Source organism: Herpailurus yagouaroundi, unplaced genomic scaffold, assembly GCF_014898765.1.
Source record: "Herpailurus yagouaroundi ecotype Mexico unplaced genomic scaffold, PumYag 77, whole genome shotgun sequence".
Classification (NCBI taxonomy): Eukaryota; Metazoa; Chordata; class Mammalia; order Carnivora; family Felidae; genus Herpailurus; species Herpailurus yagouaroundi.
The window spans coordinates 9,124,563-9,144,667 of NW_024412388.1; the positions used below are offsets into that span (position 1 = coordinate 9,124,563).

A 20,105-nucleotide genomic window follows, 5' to 3' on the forward strand; every position below is an offset into this window, starting at 1 on the left:
TGAACCCACGAACCCCGAGAGCCTGACCTGAGCCAAAGTCAGATCCCTAGCCAACTGAGCCATGCAGGCGCCCGTCAGTGAATGTTTATTCTTAGGGCAATGCCAGGGGGCCTGGGGAATAGGAGCTATCCTGATCAGGAATTGAGCTAAGAAAAAATTTCCCGGTAAATATTTGCTTAGAAACAAACTGTGATTTCTTTAGCTATAAATTGAGTGCTTCAGAGATAGAAAATAAAATGTTCTTCATTTCTGTCTCTGACCCTTTATTTAAGCTTTCTTGAGAATTTGACTAATGAGTAAATATGATAGAGGAGACCATAAACCTCAAGGATTTGGAATCCCACGATGTTCACTTCTTCACTAGTTTGAAGGAGGGCGGTTTATGGTTTATGTATGTACTTGGCTGACCCCAGATCCTGCCGGGTCGTGATGTATTTTGTAAAAAAGACCATTAGAGCTTCCTCTGTTCAGATCAGGAATATTCATACACAGGGGCAGTACAGTGGGTTTTTTTCTGCCAGGGTTTTGTGCAGATGGATGTTTAGGGAGAGGATTCACAAAGGAAACCCGCGATTGAATCTTCACTTATTGATGGATTTATACTCTAAGCCTTTCTACCTCTGTTATTTAATCTCTCAGGCTAAGCAAAACCTTATTCCCCGTAGCTGATGAGGACATGGAGGCTGAGAGAGCCTGAGAAATTTGCCTTTATCCACATGACTAGCTAGGAGCAGACCTGGGACTTTAATCTGTTTCTTCTGATTTACAAGCCAGGTCCTTTCTGATAGACTGGATGCTTATAAAGCACGTTTATAAGGGCCACGTTGCTCTGTGAAACAAGTCTAGCAGGCTAGAACTTTCCTCAGCCACACGAAGCCCAAGTTGGACGTGAGGAGGTTCGGGTTCTCTTGGCCTGTGAAGAAACCAGGTCTGGTCACTAGACTAGAGGCAGATTTTCTGGGGCCACAAGGGAATATGCTATTCTCTCTTGTGTGGACTTGGGAGTTTTGTTCTCTTGTGTCGTGCCAAAGGCAGGTTCACAGCTGATTTGGGCTGTAGTGCAGGAGATGTCAGATTGTCCCCTGCTGTTGGGTTTGGATTTGTGAGCACTCCGTGTATTTTTATTCTCAGAGAAGCGGGCTGCTGAAGCCTGTGCTTTTGTGTGTAATCCACGCAAGAAGCTTGGGGCCCTAAGCAGTGCGCCTCCCCAGGCTGTTTCATTCCAGAGCGGTGCGCTTGCGACTATCTGGATGTGGAGTCCTAGCACTTCTTTCTGTGTGACAGTGTGATCAAAGCCATTTGCCAGCTGTTCTTTTTTAATCTAATTTGCAAATGGAAACTTACAGTCTGGCTCACAGTAGGCTATGAAGGCACATCTGGCTTCTTTTCCTCCTGGGTCCTTTATCTGCTGTCATAAAGCAGCCGTCTCCCTGCACGCCTGGTGCCTCTCAAGGTGCCATAGTAAGGTCTGTGTGCCCCTGCAGACAGCTCTTAAATCTTTACCCCCCCCCCCCCCCCCGCCCTGGTCACTAGCCTCATGGCTGTTCCTTAATTTTGTACTAGATGAACTTTTTTTTTTTTTTTTTTTTTAAAGCCAACCTTGTGAATTAAGTGAGGCCATTGGTATGAGAGCACGAGAAATGGGTATATTCTGGGTGGTCATCTAGGAGATATTCTAGGAGATGATCACTGCAAGTAGGTGGGGCATCTCTAAAGACTAACTACAGAATTGTGGGGACGCCTTGCAGACCACTCTTCATCGGACCAACCGTTTCTTAGACTCACTCCCCTGAGCCACTGTCCTTTCGGAAATAGAACTTGCCTTAGCTTGTAATTGCTTTTTTTTTTTTTTTTGCAGCGTTTCTAGTAACTAACTTCTGAAAACTTTAGAAGGCACAAAGGGGAAGAAAAGCAAGCGATTATTTTTTAAAAGGCAGCAGCAATTCTTGACTTCCACGATCCCAGCCCAGGCCTTAGCCTAGCAGTGGGAGAACACACGGCCCATTGCAGGTTTCCTTCTTGTTTTGCTGGCCGGAAGCATGTGGTCCTGGAAGATGAATCTAGTTTTGCTCTTGTGTTGCCCGTGGGCAGTTGCAGTCACTCCTAGATGTCATTTTCCGCAGCTGCAGACCATTTGGGTCCGGGTCCTTCTTGGGCTGTTTCTCTGCTTTAAAGCTGGCCGCATGGGCAGTGTGAGCACGGGGCCCCTGCCTCTGCGGTTCCTGCCGCCCCTTCCCACTTTCCCAGGGCCACCGGCAGAGGAGACGTGGGCCCTGGGTGAGCAGAGCCGTGCCCGTCCTCCCGACCCGCCGGTCCAGGCCAGACCGCACGACAGGGCAGCGGTGCCGCAAAAGGGCCTCCAGGCACGCTGGGCGCTGGACAGCCACTCCTGGCTGCACGGTCTCCCACTTCTCTGTTTCCTTCCAGTGTTTCTAGTCAGGGCTCTGGGATTTGGTTACTTACAGTTTTGTGATTGATCACCATTTCTTTCCAGTGTCCTTGACAGGAAGCTGTTCTGTGAAAAGAAATCATATTTTGTGCTCCTTTTGTAGTCCCTGTAGTGCCCACGGCAGATGGTGCTCTACATCTTACGTTTAAAAAACAACAACAACAACAACAACTAAAAATCTCATGTAAAAAGTTTTGGGATAGTAGATTTCTGATCTTCCAGGGAGGGAGGGGGGAAAATATGAATTTAAGAGAATAGAAAAGAATGTTTTTATTTTGCTATAATGTGCATAATATGACTGAAGTGTAGCTGTTCTAGGAAGGGCATCTTTGTTAAAGCGCAGGCGTTTTGGACAACGTTTGAACAAGGATGTGTGCTGTGTCTTGCTATCGTCTGGGCAGGGCCGGGCACCTTCTCCTGAATGCAGGCCCACAAGAGTTGTGGGAGGCCTGGGGGCTGGGAGCAGTCCCTCGTCACAGCCAGTCGTAGGGGGACGGTCGCCACGTAGCAGGCAGCAGAGGACGTGGAGACCCTGAGAGTCCTGTCGACACACCTGTGGTGGCTCTGCGTCTGTTGCCGCAGCCGCCGTCGGCCCCTTTGCACAAGAGACGGTTAGGGGCCCTGTGTGCGGCTGTGGGGTGGGGGTCTCTGCTGCGCAGATGGAGGGGTATGCTAACGGCCTCCTTCTGTTTGCCCACAGCAGAGGTGAAAACCCCCAAGCGCCGGCAGCCCTTTGTCCCTTTTGCTCTGAGGAATCACACAGGCTGCACTTTGTGGTTTGCCACCCTGACCACCACACCCACCAGGTAAGGAACACCTGCTCCTGTGTGCAAGGAGAGCACTCTGTGTCCAGCAGAGCAAGGTGGGCTCCTTCTTGAAGCCCTTGGGATTGCATTTGAGTCAGTAACTCGCTGTCTTGCTGGGATTTTGTGAGGGAGGTGGAATCTGTGGCCAGAGAAGTAGGTCCTGAGTCTGAAATACCCAGATTACGATCCCGGCCCTGATGCCCATTACGTTTAAGGTAAAAGTCCAGCAGGTTAGGGATGTGAGTATGAAGGTGGGAGGGAGAAGTCACCCCATCTTTTCTCAGTCTCCACCCCCACCCCCTTTGAAAAGAAGCTGTATGTGGTTATTAAACCAAACAGCCTGCATTTTTCTTCCAAGATGGCTTTGAAAACACCCCCCATATTAAACTCCCACCAAGAATTCTTTTCCAGACTTAAAGCAATTCACCCCAGATGGAAGTGGGTGGAGTTTGGAGAACAAAGAGGTTACCTGGGCGGAGTGACAGTGTTCTCTATCAGCTTTCTGCCTGTGTAGACCTTGGCTCAACCCTCCAAATATATGCTGATCTTTCCAATTTAGGGAATGAGGTGCGTGAAATAAGTAACAGAATCTGCTGACTCGAAGCCACGTTTCTCCTGCCTCCACTAAGTATGATAATGCTTCAGAGGAGACGTTTGTTTTTTAAAAGCAGTTAGGTCTGTTCCATTCCAGATAGTCACTTAAAAACTCCCTTTAAAACTCATGACTGAGTTTACACATCTCCCTGTGTACTGGGCTCTGTTGCTGGAGGTAAGTGGCTGTGCAGTGATAGCTTTCAGCTGTTTCTAAAGCTTCACAGAAGCCGTGATGGTCACAAAGATAACTGTAGTTACTGACCTTTTAGGTTATCCTGGTAGCCAGGCTGTATGGCCTTCTTATGTAGATTGAGTGCCCGGAGGGTTTCTGCCCCCAGCACCAAGCTCTGGTGAGAGGGAGTCGAGAGAGAAAGAGGGACAAGCTGGCGTTGTCTGCTTTGGTTCCAGGGCTGCACTGTCCCACAGTGGGAGTCCAGGGCTCGTTCCAGAAGGGAATGGAACGTTTCTTGATGATGCTCACAATGTCAGCGAATGGCGGGAAGTCCTCACGGGTGAAGAGATGCCCTTTGAATTTGAGGCAAGAGGAAAGCTAAGACACAGGTAAAGCGTTGTGTGTTCTCTTCCTCCCCACCAAATAGACTGTATATATCTGTATATTATAAAAGATAGTCTCTAGTGTTTTACGTTTTCACTTGCCTTTATTAATGATTTTATTGTTTTATCTTTTTATTATGATGATGTTTTAAAATATTTATTTTGAGAGAGAGAGAGAGAGAGAGAGAGCATGTGCGTGTGTGCGAGAGTGGGGTAAGGGCAGAGAGAGAGGGAGACAGAGAATCCCAAGCAGGCTGCCAGCTGTCAGCACAGAGCCCACCGTGGGGCTCGAACTCACGAACTGTGAGATCATGCTCTGAGCCAAAGTCAAGAGTCGGACACTTAAGCGACTGAGCCACCCAGGTGCCCCTAATGTTTTATTTTTAAAAGGTATTTTGAAAATCAGTGTTTCCTTTCACTGTCTTGGAAATACATTTCGTTTCCATTAATTATCCCTTTATTTGACACATGAGCTGATAACCAGTGTGTTTCCCATAATTTGGCCGAAAGATGGAGAGCAGCTGTCAAGTTCATTGTGTCCTAGCCTGGTTTTTATGGCACACTGGTGACCTGATTTTGTTGTGTGTTGTTATTTTTTGTAATTGAGGTATGGTTGACACAGTGTGACGGTAGTTTCGGCTGTACAACGTGGTGATTGGACAGCTCTCCGTTAGGCTGTGCTCGCCACAGGTGCGACTGCCATCTGTCACCACGCAGCGCTTTTACAGGGCCACCGACTATATTCCCTGTGCTGTGCTTGTCTCCCTGTGACTTACTCTTTCCACAACTGGCATGACATGCTATTCTTAAAAGGTTATCCGAGCACGTCGGTTTTAGCTTTAAGAGACGCACGTGCCACATAGCACTCTTAGCAAGCAAGTGGTTTCAGGAAGCAGGGCCAATAATGATAAGGACTTCTGATTCTAAGGAGGATAAGAATGACTCATCTGGGGAGACTGCTGGCCAGTGCGCTCTTGAAACAGCCAGCCAGAGGACCGGGATAAATGTGAAAGAGGTTCTGTCTGGTTACTGAGAGGTCATAAAATGTCCTTTTATTTGCAAACATGTTAAAGTGGAAGGGCTATCGGGTGGATAGCGAATAGGTTAAGATTTTAGCATTTGAGCCTCATACCCGTTTTCAAGCAGGGCTGAAACTTAAGAGCTCGGCTTCAGCCTTCCGTGGTCTTCTGCTTCCGTGTGCTTTAAGTCTTTGCGTGCAAACCTGCCCCCGAGTCAGACAGTTCTTCCTCATGTGTCACTTGTACCAGCACACATCATTCCCTCGTGGCAGGCCTTCTGAACTTGTGGGCCCCCTCGGTGATTACACAGGAAAAACGGAGCTTAGAAAATCACCGTGCTGGGCACATGTACCTGGAAGCCACGGTAGAATTTCCAGGGATGAGTGGGGAGCATTTTCCTGTTCCACAAAGTTCCTGGAGAAGCCAATTGTAGAAGTGCTGGCTGCATTTCTTAATCAGCATGGCCTCCGTTGTGACAGAAGGGGTTTGACCTCTTTGTCATTTCCGTTTTAGTATACCCGTCCAGTAATGCTTTTCAAGTCCCACTGTTCTGCTTGAATTCATCAAAATAAATGCCTTCTCTGGCTTTTCCAGCTCTTTGGCGCACGGTACCCCCACTCCCTGCCTCCCTCCCCCTTTCCCGTCAGCCCCAAGTCCACTTCCCCATTTCAGGCTTCTGGCTTGAATTAGGCAAAATCTAAAATAGAATTAAATGTGCAATTTCCTCCCGTTCCTCCTGTTCTGCCCCCTGCCTTCTCTGCTCTAGTTTCAGCCGAGGACTTCAGCCCTAACGCTCGGAGGGCTCCGTCTCTCATAACCTGTCTGTAGTCTTGTAGGACCGAAGCCAAACAACTGAATGTGGTTCCAAGAGAAGTAGGGAGCCAAGAAGAAATGCCATCTTACGCATTTCCGAGAGTACGGTTATGTGACAACATTGCTGGTGCAACAGTTTTACCGCCCCGCTGCAATGGTTATACCTGACGTCATTTTATCGAGCTTGGGGTGGGGCTGGTGGGGGAAGAAGCTGGGCTTGTGCACAGGACTTGCAAAGTTTGTACAAAGGGAGGGTAAACGCGCTCTTGCTCAAGCTTTACGGATCTTGCACTTTTGTTTTAAGTGTAACACCCACTTAAAAATATTCTCCTGATTTTTCTCGCATTAGGTAATCCTCAAAAAGGCTTGGCCAACTGGGTTTTTAGGTCTTTATACGGTAAATCAGATTTGACTCTTTGCTTCCGCTTTCTTACCCTTTTTCCGATTGTGCTTAACATGCTTTCCCGTGTTCTCCTTGGTAGACACACCCACGACCTCCGGATTCATCAGCTGCAAGTGAGAGTGAACGGCTGGGAGCAAGTGAGCCCAGTGTCTGTGGACAAAGTCGGGACGTTTTTCCGCTATGCAGCACCGGATAAGAATTCCTCTTCCTCTACGGTGTGTGGCTCTAGAACGGGTATTTAGTGGCACCGCGGTGCCCCGGCCACATGCCCTGAAAGCCAGTCAGACAGGTGAAGCCTGTCACTCTGCTCTAGGGAAATCTTGTTCCTCGTTTCCCCTAGCTCTGGCAGGAAGACCTAAGTATATTTTGGGTCAGTCGTAGGCGGTCGTAGTCAATATGTAGATAAGCCGCCAGTGGTCAATTTCAGCAGAGAAACGAGATCCAAAATCGGCGGTAACATATATTACCTCACCTGTGCAGACCCATTTCGTACTCACTTAGCCCGACTGGCAGTGTACTAATCTGCCAGACGCGTGTGTGCTGGCTCCACTTGCACGTACTGTTCTGCTTCCTTTATATACGGCCTTCTTTACATTTCCGTAGTGCTGTTCCTTGGTCCTTCTAGTTCTGTGTCTCCACTCTCCTCCCTTCTGGCATGAGGACGGATGTCCACCGTCGTTACTTATTTTCTGATCACACATCCTCTCACACACGCTTGCCCTGACGTGACCCCAGCCTGCAGTCTTTCGGGGTTGCAGGGCCAGCCTGGGCGGTGACACAGGCGACCTCCCTGTCTGGGACATGCAGGTAGAGGCTGGCGTTGCAGCTGGCGTGGCCGCCTCAGGGGCTCCCGCCAGGACCCGGTCGTACTTCGGAGGATAACTGCATTTGTTTCGGGGTAGCCAGTGATGAAGAAGAAAGTGCAGAGGCCTCACAGCTTTCCCCATGCTCCCTTATTCATGAAAAATACCCTCCCTCCAAGAACACTGTTCTCTCTCCACTTCTGCTCTTGTGCCCTAAGTTTCTTAGAAGAGGAAGCCTTCTTTCCAGATAACGTTCCCGCCTAAATTTCCATCTAGTAAGGAAAGGAATCATGGGCGGGCCGCGCGCCGCCCCGCCCCACAGATACCTTTCTGTTGTATTGATGTGTCCTGGAGAAATTCCGTGTACATGGAATGGTTGTAAAATGAATATTGCCTTTTCCATATCCTCTAAGATGTTTTCTCTTCACGATGGACCACACTTTACTGAGACTATTTAGAAATCCCACCCTTTCAAGCACATTACATTGTCATTGAATTTAACGATGCCTGTCATTTGAGGTCTGCACTGGCTCTCTGACTTTTGGAATCTTTTCTTAGATTGGCAGCCCAGGCAGCAGAACGAATATTATTCATCCCCAGGTTTATGTGAGTATGGTTTTCCTGTGTCACTGCGTTTATTGACTGTATACACTGCGTTTCAACCATACATAGATGTCCTGATGATCCTAGGACTTCATGACCTGTGTGTGATTGAAACTGACCTTTGTCCTTTTCTGTTAACAATTACCTTCCTTTTATAAGAACCTGCAAGAAAGCGTTTGAACTAACTTGGTATGTTAGACCTAGCGTTAACAGGGGAGGAGGAGAAAACACCCATGTTGTGGTTCAAGGTCCCTTTCTCTAAGTTAAAATATAAATTAACCCTCTGTGGCTGTATGCATTTCCTAGGTTTTAGTTGCAAGGTCATAAAAGTAAAGAAGAATGAAAAATAGTAAGATATTTTTTTTTCCCCATTTGGCTCTTGAAACATCACCAGAAGATGACATTAAAAAACTCTTTTCATATTTGTGCTTTTACTTTCTTCTGACGGTGGTAGGTTTTGAAATGTGAGATTTCAGGTATGTTTAAGAAGCAGCAGTGTCAAGGTTTAAAACTATTATTCTTGGGCCTTGGCCCTTTCGGGGCTTTGCCAGGCTGGGTCAGCGGAGGCTTTGGTGATGATTTTGGCTGGGATTCTGTCCCTCTGAAAACCCTCCAGAAACTGATAGTTTGTCTTTTCATTGGGCCTTCCTGGAAGTCTTGGTTCAAAACATGGAGGAGCTCTTCATTTTGTTGTTCATTAGTTTGGTTTCCACATATTGTTTGTTTTAATAAAAAAGTTGGCAATATGAAAAGCTTGGATGTAGTGTCATTTGTTTCTCCATTGAAAAAAAAAAAAGAAGCACTGTCAGTATGTTCTGGGCACTCATTCAAAGAATGGTAGTTGCAGAAACCTCCTCTTTGGTGTACCTGATGTGGGGTTTTATACTTTAAAAAAAGAAAAAACACGGCACTTGATAGTAAAACAAAACGTGTGTTGGATGTGTGAATGAACACATGGAAAAAGAAAGTAGTGGCTGCAACCCAAGACCAAAAATAAATGACTTCCCTCCGCTCTGTTGAGTTTCGGAACCTCGGTGTCCCGTTTATGAAAGAGTGATTATTGGACAGAGCTGAAAAAGTTGTGAGGAGAGAGAAGTTTGATTTTAAAGCTCTTTGAAATACAAATGTTGCTTCTTCTACAGGCATGTCAACAAATTGTTTATGGGCCTAGAGAGTAATTTTTATGACATTTAGGGGGAAAAAGTAATTATTGTTCCCGTGAAAGGCATACCAATGCAGACAGCTCTTTCTCCTACACTCTGTGGATTTTACAAAGACAGGCTCTAATGTCAGAAGACTTCCTTCTGTTTTTCTGTGTGTATTGGGTAGTATCCAGCCCATTGTTAGTGTTGAAGGAGTGTTTCTCGCTTTAATGTTAATCTGAGAGAAAAATACCACAGAAGGTAAATCATCTCATGTTTTTCAAAGTCTTACCTCAGTGTTTCTGAACGTTTGGTTGCTTTGGATGATCTTTAGTCCCCTCCAGTAGAGTTGAAAACAAGTGTCGTTCACAGTTTCCATATAAGGGCTGAGGTATAAGAACCCAAGGGCATTAGGGTGATTTCCAGCAGACAGTTTCTTATCAAATTGCAGGAAGCTTGGAAGATTTAATAGGTTATTATGGGTCTTAGTGTCTTTATAATGTGTCTAGAGGCCTCGGACTGATTTTTCTTTGTGATACACTTTGTGACACCACGTCTGAGTAGAGTATCTGTCTTTTTCTAGAAATGTTTAAGATTGGCTACATTCATGGGGTCTATCTATAGGATATTCATGCCTATTAAAGATGAGTGGTTTTAGGGTTGAATGACTAATTTCACTGAAGGGTTAGAGTAATAAGATGCTTTTGACTTAGGCATCCTAGTTGGTATTGCTGTATTTTGTGTGCTTTTTCACGAGCACAGCTGTGGTGCTTTTATTCCTGTCTTACTCACAGTTCTCTTCGCTCCCGCCTGTCCGGGTGGTCTTCGCCGTGACGATGGAAGGCAGTGCTCGGAAAGTCATCACCGTCCGGTCTGCCCTCATTGTGAAGAACAGGCTTGAGACACCAATGGAACTAAGACTGGATAGCCCGTCAGCTCCCGACAGTGAGTTTTGACATAGTCTGTCCCCCTTTTATCCTGAGAGAGTCAAACTTTTGGGTGGGAGACCATTCCCCGAAGATGCTGACCCTTGTTTTCTGTGCCAGAGCCTGTGGTGCTGCCTGCCATCATGCCAGGGGATTCGTTTGCTGTGCCTTTACATCTCACTTCTTGGCGGCTACAGGCCCGGCCCAAGGGATTGGGCGTATTTTTCTGTAAGGCTCCTATCCACTGGACCAATGTAGTGAAGACTGCCGAGGTTAGCAGCAGCAAACGAGAGTGCCACTCTATGGACTTGGACAAAAGCCGGTTCTTCAGGTATGCACAGTACTGGGATGGCATGTCAATTTTGCTTTTTTAAAAAAAATTCATTCTCTCTCTGAGGACCCTTAGTGATTCAGTTGTGCTTATTTAAAATCCTAAAGCTCTGGGGCGCCTGGGTGGCTCAGTCGGTTGGGCGTCTGACTTCGGCTCAGGTCATGCTCTCGCGGTCCGTGAGTTCGAGCCCCGTGTCAGGCTCTGTGCTGACAGCTCAGAGCCTGGAGCCTGTTTCAGATTCTGTGTCTCCCTCTCTCTCTCTGACCCTACCCCGTTCATGCTCTGTCTCAAAAATAAATAAACGTTAAAAAAAAAATTAATAAAATAAAATAAAATCCTAAAGTTCTTTTTTTTTTTTTTTTTTTTTTAGTTTATTTTTTGAGCGAATGAACAAGCAGGATAGGGGCAGAGAGAGGGGGGGAGAGAGAGAATCCCAAGCAGGCTCTGCACTGTTAGCGCAGAGCCCGATGCGGGGCTTGAACCCACGAACCACAAGATCACAACCCAAGCTCAAATCAAGAATCAGACACTCAACCGACCGAGCCACCCAGGCACCCCTAAAATCATAAAGTTCTTATTCCTTAAGTCCTGGTGTTAGAGTTTATAAGGATTCAAGGGTTAATCTTTGGTGGAGGTGGGACTGTTGCTTATCATCTAATATTTATGGGAGAAACCACCAAAACACACATGTAGGATCAGACACTGGTCTGTGTGCATCAGTATAAAGAGAGGACATGTAGAGAGGGAAGAAAAAAATAATACTCGTTCCCATTCCTAAATTGAGAAGCAAAATCCTCGGGTTAGAAGTTTTCATATGATGGATTTCAGAGGAATTTGGAGGAAGGCTCGTGTACCTAGCACTGACTTTCCTTGGGGACCTTGACAAAATTATCTAATCATTTAGACTCCCGTTTGCCCCTTTCAAAGAGAATAAGGAATACGTTTCCAGATTCAGTGTTGGAGGAAATACCACATTGGTATTGTTAGATCCTTCTGAACTTAGACTTTAAACTTACCTGGACTAGAGGCTATCAGCTTAGGTTTCTCTGTAGGGAAGTTAGGCATTCATTTAGTGTAAACTTAAGAGGTGCAAGAAGAGTGTAAAGAATTTCAGTATGCCCTTTACCCAGAGTGGCCATTGTTAACAGACTGACAAGGGAGAAATAGGTAAATGCATAGCCATAACGGACTGTTTTCACACTTCTCTGTCAATAATTTGCAAAATAAAAACAATAAAGATACAAAAGGATTTGAACGGTGCTGTCAATCAGCTTGTCAAAATTGACATTTATAAAACACTTTTTACCAACAACTCCAGATTGTACATTCACATCAACTATGTGTGGAATAGTCCTCAAGAGAGACCATCTACTGGGCCATAAAACAAAGATCAATAAATATTAAAAGAATTGAGGGACGCCTGGGTGACTGAGTTGGCTAAGCGGCCGACTTTGGCTCAGGTCACGATCTCTTGGTCCGTGAGTTCGAGCCCCACGTCGGGCTCTGTGCTGATAGCTCGGAGCCTGGAGCCTGCTTCGGGCTGTGTGTTTCCCTCTCTCTCTGCCCCTCCCCCATTCACACTCTGTTTCTCTCTGCCTTTCAAAAATGAATAAATGCTAAAAAAAAAAAAAAGAACTGAAACCATACATAGTATATCTCATGATCACAATAGAATTAAAGTGAGAATCAGTAACAATAAGATGCCTCTAAAATCCCTAAATATTTGGAAAATTAAACTGTACATTTCTAGATAACCCAGGGGTCAAGAAAGAAATCACAAAGGATATTAAAAATATTCTGAACTGAACAATAATAAAAATTAGACATTAAAATGTGAGGGAGGCAGCAAAAGCAGTTCTAGAGAAAAATGTATAGTTGTTTTGTTTTGAGAAATATGTAGCTTTTAATGCTCTTATTAGAAAATAAGGAAGATGTAAAGTTGATGTAAACCTCTACCTTAAGGTAGAAACCAAAATAAATTAGAAATAAATAGAAAAAGGACATGATAAAAATGTGTGGAATTCAAAAAAATAGAAAACAAACAATAGAGAAAATCAACAATGTCAAAGTGGCTTTTTGAAAAGATTACTGAATTTGGTAAATGTCTTATAAGACTGATCAAGGAGAAAAGAAAGAAAACACGAATTACCATATAAAGAATGAAAAGAGGAGACATTATTATAGATCCTGTAGACATTAAAAGGAGATTCTGTGAACAGTTTTGTACAGATAAATTCCACCCTTGAATGACAAATTTCTTTAAAAACAAAGATTACCAAAACTGACACAAAGAAGAGATAGACAAATATTTGATAAAGAAATTTAAAATAATTTATTATTTTTTAAATTTACATCCAAGTTAACATATAGTGCAACAGTGATTTCAAGAGTAGATTCCTTAATGCCCCTTACCCATGTAGCCCATCCCCCCTCTCACAACCCCTCCAGTAACCCTCTGTTTGTTCTCCATATTTAAGAGTCTCTTCTGTTTTGTCCCCCTCCCTGTTTTTATATTATTTTTGCTTCCCTTCCCTTATGTTCATCTGTTTTGTCTCTTAAAGTCCTCATATGAGTGTAGTCATTTGACACTTGTCTTTCTCTGACTAATTTCGCTTAGCATAATACCCTCTTGTTCCATCCATGAAGTTGCAAATGGCAAGATTTCATTCTTTTTGATTGCCGAGTAATACTCCATTGTGTATCTCTACCCCATCTTCTTTATCCATTCATCCATCGATGGAAATTGGGGCTCTTTCCATACTTTGGCTATTGTTGATAGTGATGCTATGAACACGCAGGTGTCCCTTCGAAACAGCACACCTGTATCCTGTGGATAAATACCTAGTAGTGCAATTGCTGGGTCATAGGGTAGTTCTAAGGAAATTTAATTTTTAATATATATTTTTTTCAACGTTTATTTATTTTTGGGACAGAGAGAGACAGAGCATGAACGGGGGAGGGGCAGAGAGAGAGGGAGACACAGAATCGGAAACAGGCTCCAGGCTCTGAGCCATCAGCCCAGAGCCCGACGCGGGGCTCGAACTCACGGACCGCGAGATCGTGACCTGGCTGAAGTCGGACGCTTAACCGACTGCGCCACCCAGCTGCCCCGGAAATTTAATTTTTAATAAAAAGCTTTCCCATAATGAGGACTTTAGGCCCATGTGGCTCCACTAGTGAATTCTACCAGACATTTTTGGAAGAAATAATACCAGTTCTAGGTAAACTCTTTCAGAAAGCAGGGGAGGAGGGAACAGTTCCTCATTTATTTTACGAGGCCAGCATATACCTGGTACCCAAACTGGCATAGATATTATTTAAAAAAAAAAAAAAAAAAGAACTACAAACTGGTATTCCCACATGAGATGCAAAAATTCCTAACTGTTACCAAATAGAAATCCAGCAAGTGAAGTTTATTCCAGGAATGTAAGATTATTTTAACATTTGAAAATTGATATATGTAATTTACTGTATTAACCTAAAAGACTAAATGAGAAAAACCTATCAGATTATCTCATTAAATGCCAAATAAACAAAAAGCTTACAACACCCATTCATGCTAATATTCAGCAAACTAGCAACCAAAGGGAATATTACAGTCTACCTAAGGGCATTTGTCGTAAACCTACAGCTACCATTATACTTAAACTCTTTTTTCCTTGAGATTGAGAACCAGCAACTTCATTTGACATTGCAGTAGCAGTCCTAGCCATTGTAATAGGGACAAATAAGTAAACAAGAAATTGAAAAAGCTTAAAGATCTGAAAAGAACTAAAACTTGTTATATGCAGATGACACAGTCATGTATGTAGAGAACTGTGGACTCCATAAGATTATGAGGCCTAATAAAGTTATCAAGATTTCAAGATTTAAGATATAGGAATCAATTGTATTCTTATATTCTAGCCATGAACAATTGGAAATGTAATTTTAAAAAGACACTACTTACAATAGCACCAGAAAACATTAATTACCCAGGAATCAATCTAAGGAATTATGTGCCAGCCTTCAATGCTAGAAGTGACAAAACCTTGCCAAGAGATATTAAAGAAAACCCAGTAACTAAGTGGAAAGATAACAAAGTTCATGGATTGGAAGACAAAATGTTGTTAGGATTTCCATTCTTGCTAAATTGATCTGGAGGTACAACCCAGTTGGCTAGCTGCAACCCAATCGGCTGTCAACAGAATGATGAATAAATAAAAAATGGTATATTCATATACTGGCATGTGGACAAAATTCTGATACATATAGTTGCATGGCTGCATCTTGTAGAAATTTCATTTTACACACAAAAAAAGCCAGACATGGGGAGTAACCTATACTGTATCATTCCATTTACATGCAATTCAAGAACAGGCTCAACCAATATATAAGTGATAAGTATCAGACAGTAGTTGCTTCTTTCTTAGGAGAGGATATTGCCTGGAAAGGGATAGGAGGGAACTTTCTGCAGTGAGAGAAAGATTCTATAACGGTGTTGGGTCGTGGTTAACGAGGTATACATATTTGTCAAAACTCACCAAACTGAACATTTAAAATTACACATCTTACTGTATTTTTAACTATATACCTCAGTATAAATGTGTCTGAGATTGAAAACTGCAAATATCCTACTGAATTGTTGAACCGGTTTAGTGTTAAGCTTTCTCATACTCCACTAAGGAAGAAAAATTCAAGTTCTTTATTTAGGCTGATGGTTTTTCCACTGCTTTGTCTTCGTAGGTTTTGCGTAGCCATAAAGAAGGAGAATTACCCAGATTATATGCCCTCAAACATATTTTCTGACAGTGCAAAGCAGATCTTCAGACAACCCGGGCATACCATATATCTCCTGCCAACTGTGGTCATCTGCAACTTGTTACCTTGTGAACTTGATTTTTATGTTAAAGGAATGCCAATTAATGGGACATTGAAACCTGGCAAAGAGGTGGCCCTGCACACAGCTGACACATCCCAGAACATCGAATTAGGTAAGGGTTTAGTCAGATAATCATCTGTGGTAACGCTATGGAAACGTCCATGAGTCTTTTGTGATCATTTGGTAAACATTTTAGAAAAATTATCACACATAGGCTATCTCAATAACCGAGCTCAAACGATTTATGCACTTGAAATAAAAAAGCTTCTTAGAAAATTACCAAAAGAAAAAACCTGAGCAGATCCAAAAGATTTACAGAGGAAGCACTCAACAGAGCCTTTTTCTTGTGTTGCTTACTTGATGTGATTTCAATGGGAAGTCATTTCATCTTTTCAAACCTTACGTTTTCCTGACTGTAAAATGTGCAAAATCCTACATCTCTCCTCTTTTCAGGAAAGGAGAAAACATTTGCTCAGTATAGACTGTACTCTGGGCGTCCTGTCAAGGGCTTTCATACCCGTCATCTCATGTCGTCCTTACAGTAGTTACTTGTCCTGTTTACTGATGAGGAAATTGAGGTCTGGGGTGTTTCATGCACCTGGTGATTTTCACTAGGGGTGGATGAAGTCAAAGTCAAGAATCATTGTATTTGCAGCACTTAAGGATTTGTGGGGTTTTTTTTTTTTTTTTAAGTTTATTTATTTTGAGAGAGAAAGTGCACACATGAGCAGTGGAGTGGCAGAGAGGGAGACAGAGAGTCCCAAGCAGGCTCTGCACTGTCAGCACAGAGCCTGACACAGGGCTCAACCCCACAAACTATGAGCTCATGATCTGAGCTGAAACCAAGAGTCATACGTTAACTGAGCCACCCAGGCGCCCCAGGACATGTTTTTTTTAAGGTTGTTTTAGACACATTGAAAGGTAATGACGTAGATATTTGTACAGTTTCATGAATGATCTCATGGGGCGCCTGGGTGGCGCAGTCGGTTAAGCATCCGACTTCAGCCAGGTCACGATCTCGCGGTCCGTGAGTTCGAGCCCCGCGTCAGGCTCTGGGCTGATGGCTCAGAGCCTGGAGCCTGTTTCTGATTCTGTGTCTCCCTCTCTCTGTGCCCCTCCCCCGTTCATGCTCTGTCTCTCTCTGTCCCAAAGAAAATAAATAAACGTTGGAAAAAAAATTCTAAAAAAACAAAAAACAAAAAAAAACAGTTTCATGAATGATCTCACTGTGTCACCTCATTGCATTTCACAGTCCCCGTCTCAGGCAGACCCTGTTATCCCCATTTTACAGATGCGGAACCTCACACGCATTGCACTTAGGCAACCTCTTCCACAATGTTTCTTGACCCCTGCGGGAAATGGCAACGTCTCCCCACCGCCCACCCCGACCACTGTGCGCACACCCAGCACTCTTCTCTTCCCAGCCGTGCTGCACGTGGATTATCACTTTTAATAACAACCCTGTGACAGACCTCCTGGTGTTCTCCCCACTTGGCAGATTAGCTTTCCCCACGTTGCACAGCTGGTAAGGACAGACTGGGAAGCGGAAGCCAGCCAGTGGAGCTGGAGAATCCTTGACTCTGTTACCCTGTACTTGCCTTTACTGTGTTTGAGGTGCCCAGCTCAGGGCCTGACGAGGAGTAAGCTCACAATAATCATAGCTGTTATTGATAGATTTTTGGTATTTCCATCCTTCTGATTGTGCAGTTCAGACTCTCTCCTGTACTTCCGGGCCATCTGGTTTGCTTCATATTTATTCTCACCCCAGTGCAGGGAAAATGGCCGTTCTAATGACATTTTTTGCCTGTGCCATGTATCGTTCTGATTTTTCCAAGAAGGACCCAGTTTTGTTTGGCTTTGGACTATTTTGACAAACAAAAGTGAGAAACCAGGAGGACAGTAGCTTGTATCTTCTTCAGGGGTATCGCTGGAGAACTTCCCACTCTGTAAAGAATTGCTCATTCCACCGGGAACCCAAAACTACATGGTAAGAATGCGACTCTACGACATCAACCGGCGGCAGCTGAACCTCACCATCCGGATTGTGTGTCGAGCAGAAGGATCCTTGAAGATCTTCATTTCTGCTCCATATTGGCTGATTAACAAAACAGGTATGTACAGAGGCTACTCAACTGGGCCTTTGGCGCTGGTCATGGGAATTCAGATTTATTTGCTCCGCTTACCGAGTAGAGCCAATGCAAATAGATGACTTCAACAGTCTAAGCTGCTGAAACTCTCCTGCCTCCATAATAAGTGCTTCATCATGGTCAAAACTGTCCTTTCAGACAACAAACTGAGCCCACAAAATAAATTCAGTTTTCACTATTTTCCCCTGTGACAATTTTTTTTCCTTTACCACGTACATCTGTCTTGCATAGACCGGGTGGGATTGATGTAAACTTTCCCCTCCTCCCTAAAGGGTTACCGCTGATCTTCAGACAGGACAATGCAAAGACAGACACTGCAGGCCAGTTCGAAGAGCATGAGCTGGCCCGGAGCCTGAGCCCTCTCTTATTCTGCTACGCGGACAAAGAGCAGCCCAACCTGTGAGTACAGTAATTTATGGAAAGGGGAAGTAAGCTCCTAGGCGAGGGAAAAAATTAGCAAAGGCTCTAGTGTGTCCGTGTAAGTAGAAATATACTGTAGATAACAGTCCTGACTTGGCAGGGGAATAGGACCATGACCTAATGGGATTTTTTTGGATCTAATTTCTGTGTCATCTGATATTGAAAATAAACCATTTGGTGGGTTGGTAATGAAAGCTAGTTTTATTTTACATGTATTGAAGCAGTTCTATTCGTAACTCTGCCAGTGAACAGAGCCCCCACGGGTTCCCTTCCCTTCTCTGCCTGGTTTTCTCCTGCACGGAGCCCTCAGCCTAGGCAGCAGAGCTGGCATCAGAGGGGGACACAGCCTGGCCCTTTGGTAAAACAGCCACCCCACTGACCCAGTCCAGGTCGATTTGTGTAAGGGCTCAGGGTCCATCGCTTTTACCCTTGACATAAACGGTGCCATTTCAAGATCTCAGAGCCCTCATCGCGTGCTGAAAGGCCGGGAAGAGCACCCGTTGGGAGAGTTAGATGACCTGCCTTTGAGCATGTGGTAGGAGCATGAATTCCCTTTTGTTCTTGGTTTTGACATTCTGCTTTTTATAGGGTCTTCTAATCTGGAGCCTTCCTCCAAAGAGACATGAGCGCAGGTGATGGCGCTACAGTGCCATTTGCTGTCACAGAGGAGGAGAGATGTGCCGCAGCCTTCCTAGGAAGGCTCGGGGAGCGCTGGGTGCCAGTGGGCGCAGACATGTCTCCCAGGGAGGGCTGCAGGCTCGGTTGGCCCTGGAGTCGGGGGGCTTGACCGGGGTACTAGACATGGTGGGAGACACATACAGCCACTTGGCACATTGGCAAGCCATGTCTCACACCTTTCCTGAGGGGATCCTGACAGTGTCAGATCTAGGACTTGACATTTGTGACCCACTTTGACATATCCAGGGAACTCCACAGTTCCCAAAGCGTTTCTGCGTAGACCATCACCTTTGATTCTGTCAACATCCCAATGGATTCGACAGGGCAGGAAATACTGTTTTACTTTAAGATGAGGAAACTGAGGCTCAGAGAGAGTTACTCGTCCAAGGTTACATGGCCATTAGTGGTAGACCCGGAACACATACTCAAGAATTACGTTTCCGGGATCCGTGACAAGACACTGGCCAACGTAACAATGCTTTGCCATTGTAACAGTACCAGGCCTGAGAAAGAACATACCGTCAGCTGCCTCTTCTGTACTTTTGTGTGTGCAGAACCACGTGTACGCTTTTCTCTTACATTCAAGGTATTTTCACAAACCCTTGAAACACCTGCGATAGGAAAGTATCGGTTTGCCTTGAACTCTTGTTTTTCAGAGGAATGAGGTATCGTAGCATTTTCCTTATGCTTTATGCTCATAGAATCCTTGAATCTTCTCCTAGCGTGTCTAGCTATAGATGTCAGCGCATTTCATGCGTTGTGGTGCCGTGGCTGCCTCGAAGATAGGGTGTTGCCCGCTGGTTGTTGGCCTGCTGTGTTTGGGAATCGCCCGAGAGTGAGGAGGAGCCAGTATTAGAGTTCCGTTTCGGGTGATAGCTATAGCAGTGGTCCCTGATTAGAACAGGTGGATGAGACTTTCCTATGGATGAATACATGTATCTCTGCTTTTCTGCCCCACAGCTGCACGATGCGAATCGGAAGGGGGATTCATCCGGAAGGCATGCCGGGCTGGTGTCAGGGCTTCTCACTGGATGGCGGTAGTGGTGTCCGAGCTTTGAAAGTCATCCAGCAAGGAAACCGCCCAGGGCTGATCTATAACATTGGTGGGTTACATTTGGAGCAGCGGGAGAATCAGAACCATTGGCCGATGACCTCAGGCTTGGAGGAATAAGCTGGCCATACGTTTTGGCCTGGCTGCAAGTGCTGATTTTCTCGTTTGGCATTGGGTCAGGTATCTGTTCTCCGAATGCTAGATTGATATCAACACAGATCTATTCTCCTAGGGATCTCAGGAGCCACGTAAACACTGCCCTTTTGAGGTCTGGGGCTCTGTTTAATTTCAGACTCACCTGTGTTAGGAAAGTATCAGTTTGGCTTGAATCCTTGTTTTTCATGGGAATAATAGGAACACTTAGAATGCTTTTCATCCTCCAACCATTTCCCACGCATTCATTAAAACTTGCAAACCCTCAGAGGCCAAGAAGCATTGTTCACCTTGAAACTGAAGCAGAGAGGTTAAGTGACTTGCCCAGACGCAAAGGGCAAGTCTGGGTCA

General features: G+C 44.8%; 1 protein-coding gene across 8 annotated transcripts in view; it reads left to right on the top strand.

The window, feature by feature from the left end:
• VPS13D (vacuolar protein sorting 13 homolog D) overlaps nucleotides 1-20,105 on the top strand; it is a 259,048-nt gene that overhangs the window by 99,413 nt on the left and 139,530 nt on the right. For 6 of the 8 annotated variants that reach the window (XM_040461642.1, XM_040461677.1, XM_040461658.1 and 3 more), the window contains 10 exons: nucleotides 3,150-3,255; nucleotides 4,258-4,410; nucleotides 6,719-6,854; nucleotides 8,001-8,048; nucleotides 9,982-10,132; nucleotides 10,234-10,444; nucleotides 15,170-15,417; nucleotides 17,225-17,416; nucleotides 17,725-17,851; nucleotides 19,511-19,653. In XM_040461642.1, coding sequence (XP_040317576.1) covers nucleotides 3,150-3,255; nucleotides 4,258-4,410; nucleotides 6,719-6,854; nucleotides 8,001-8,048; nucleotides 9,982-10,132; nucleotides 10,234-10,444; nucleotides 15,170-15,417; nucleotides 17,225-17,416; nucleotides 17,725-17,851; nucleotides 19,511-19,653 — 1,515 coding nt within the window. The remainder of the gene's footprint in view (nucleotides 1-3,149; nucleotides 3,256-4,257; nucleotides 4,411-6,718; nucleotides 6,855-8,000; nucleotides 8,049-9,981; nucleotides 10,133-10,233; nucleotides 10,445-15,169; nucleotides 15,418-17,224; nucleotides 17,417-17,724; nucleotides 17,852-19,510; nucleotides 19,654-20,105) is intronic. The other 2 variants (XM_040461651.1, XM_040461668.1) reach the window with 1 other exon arrangement.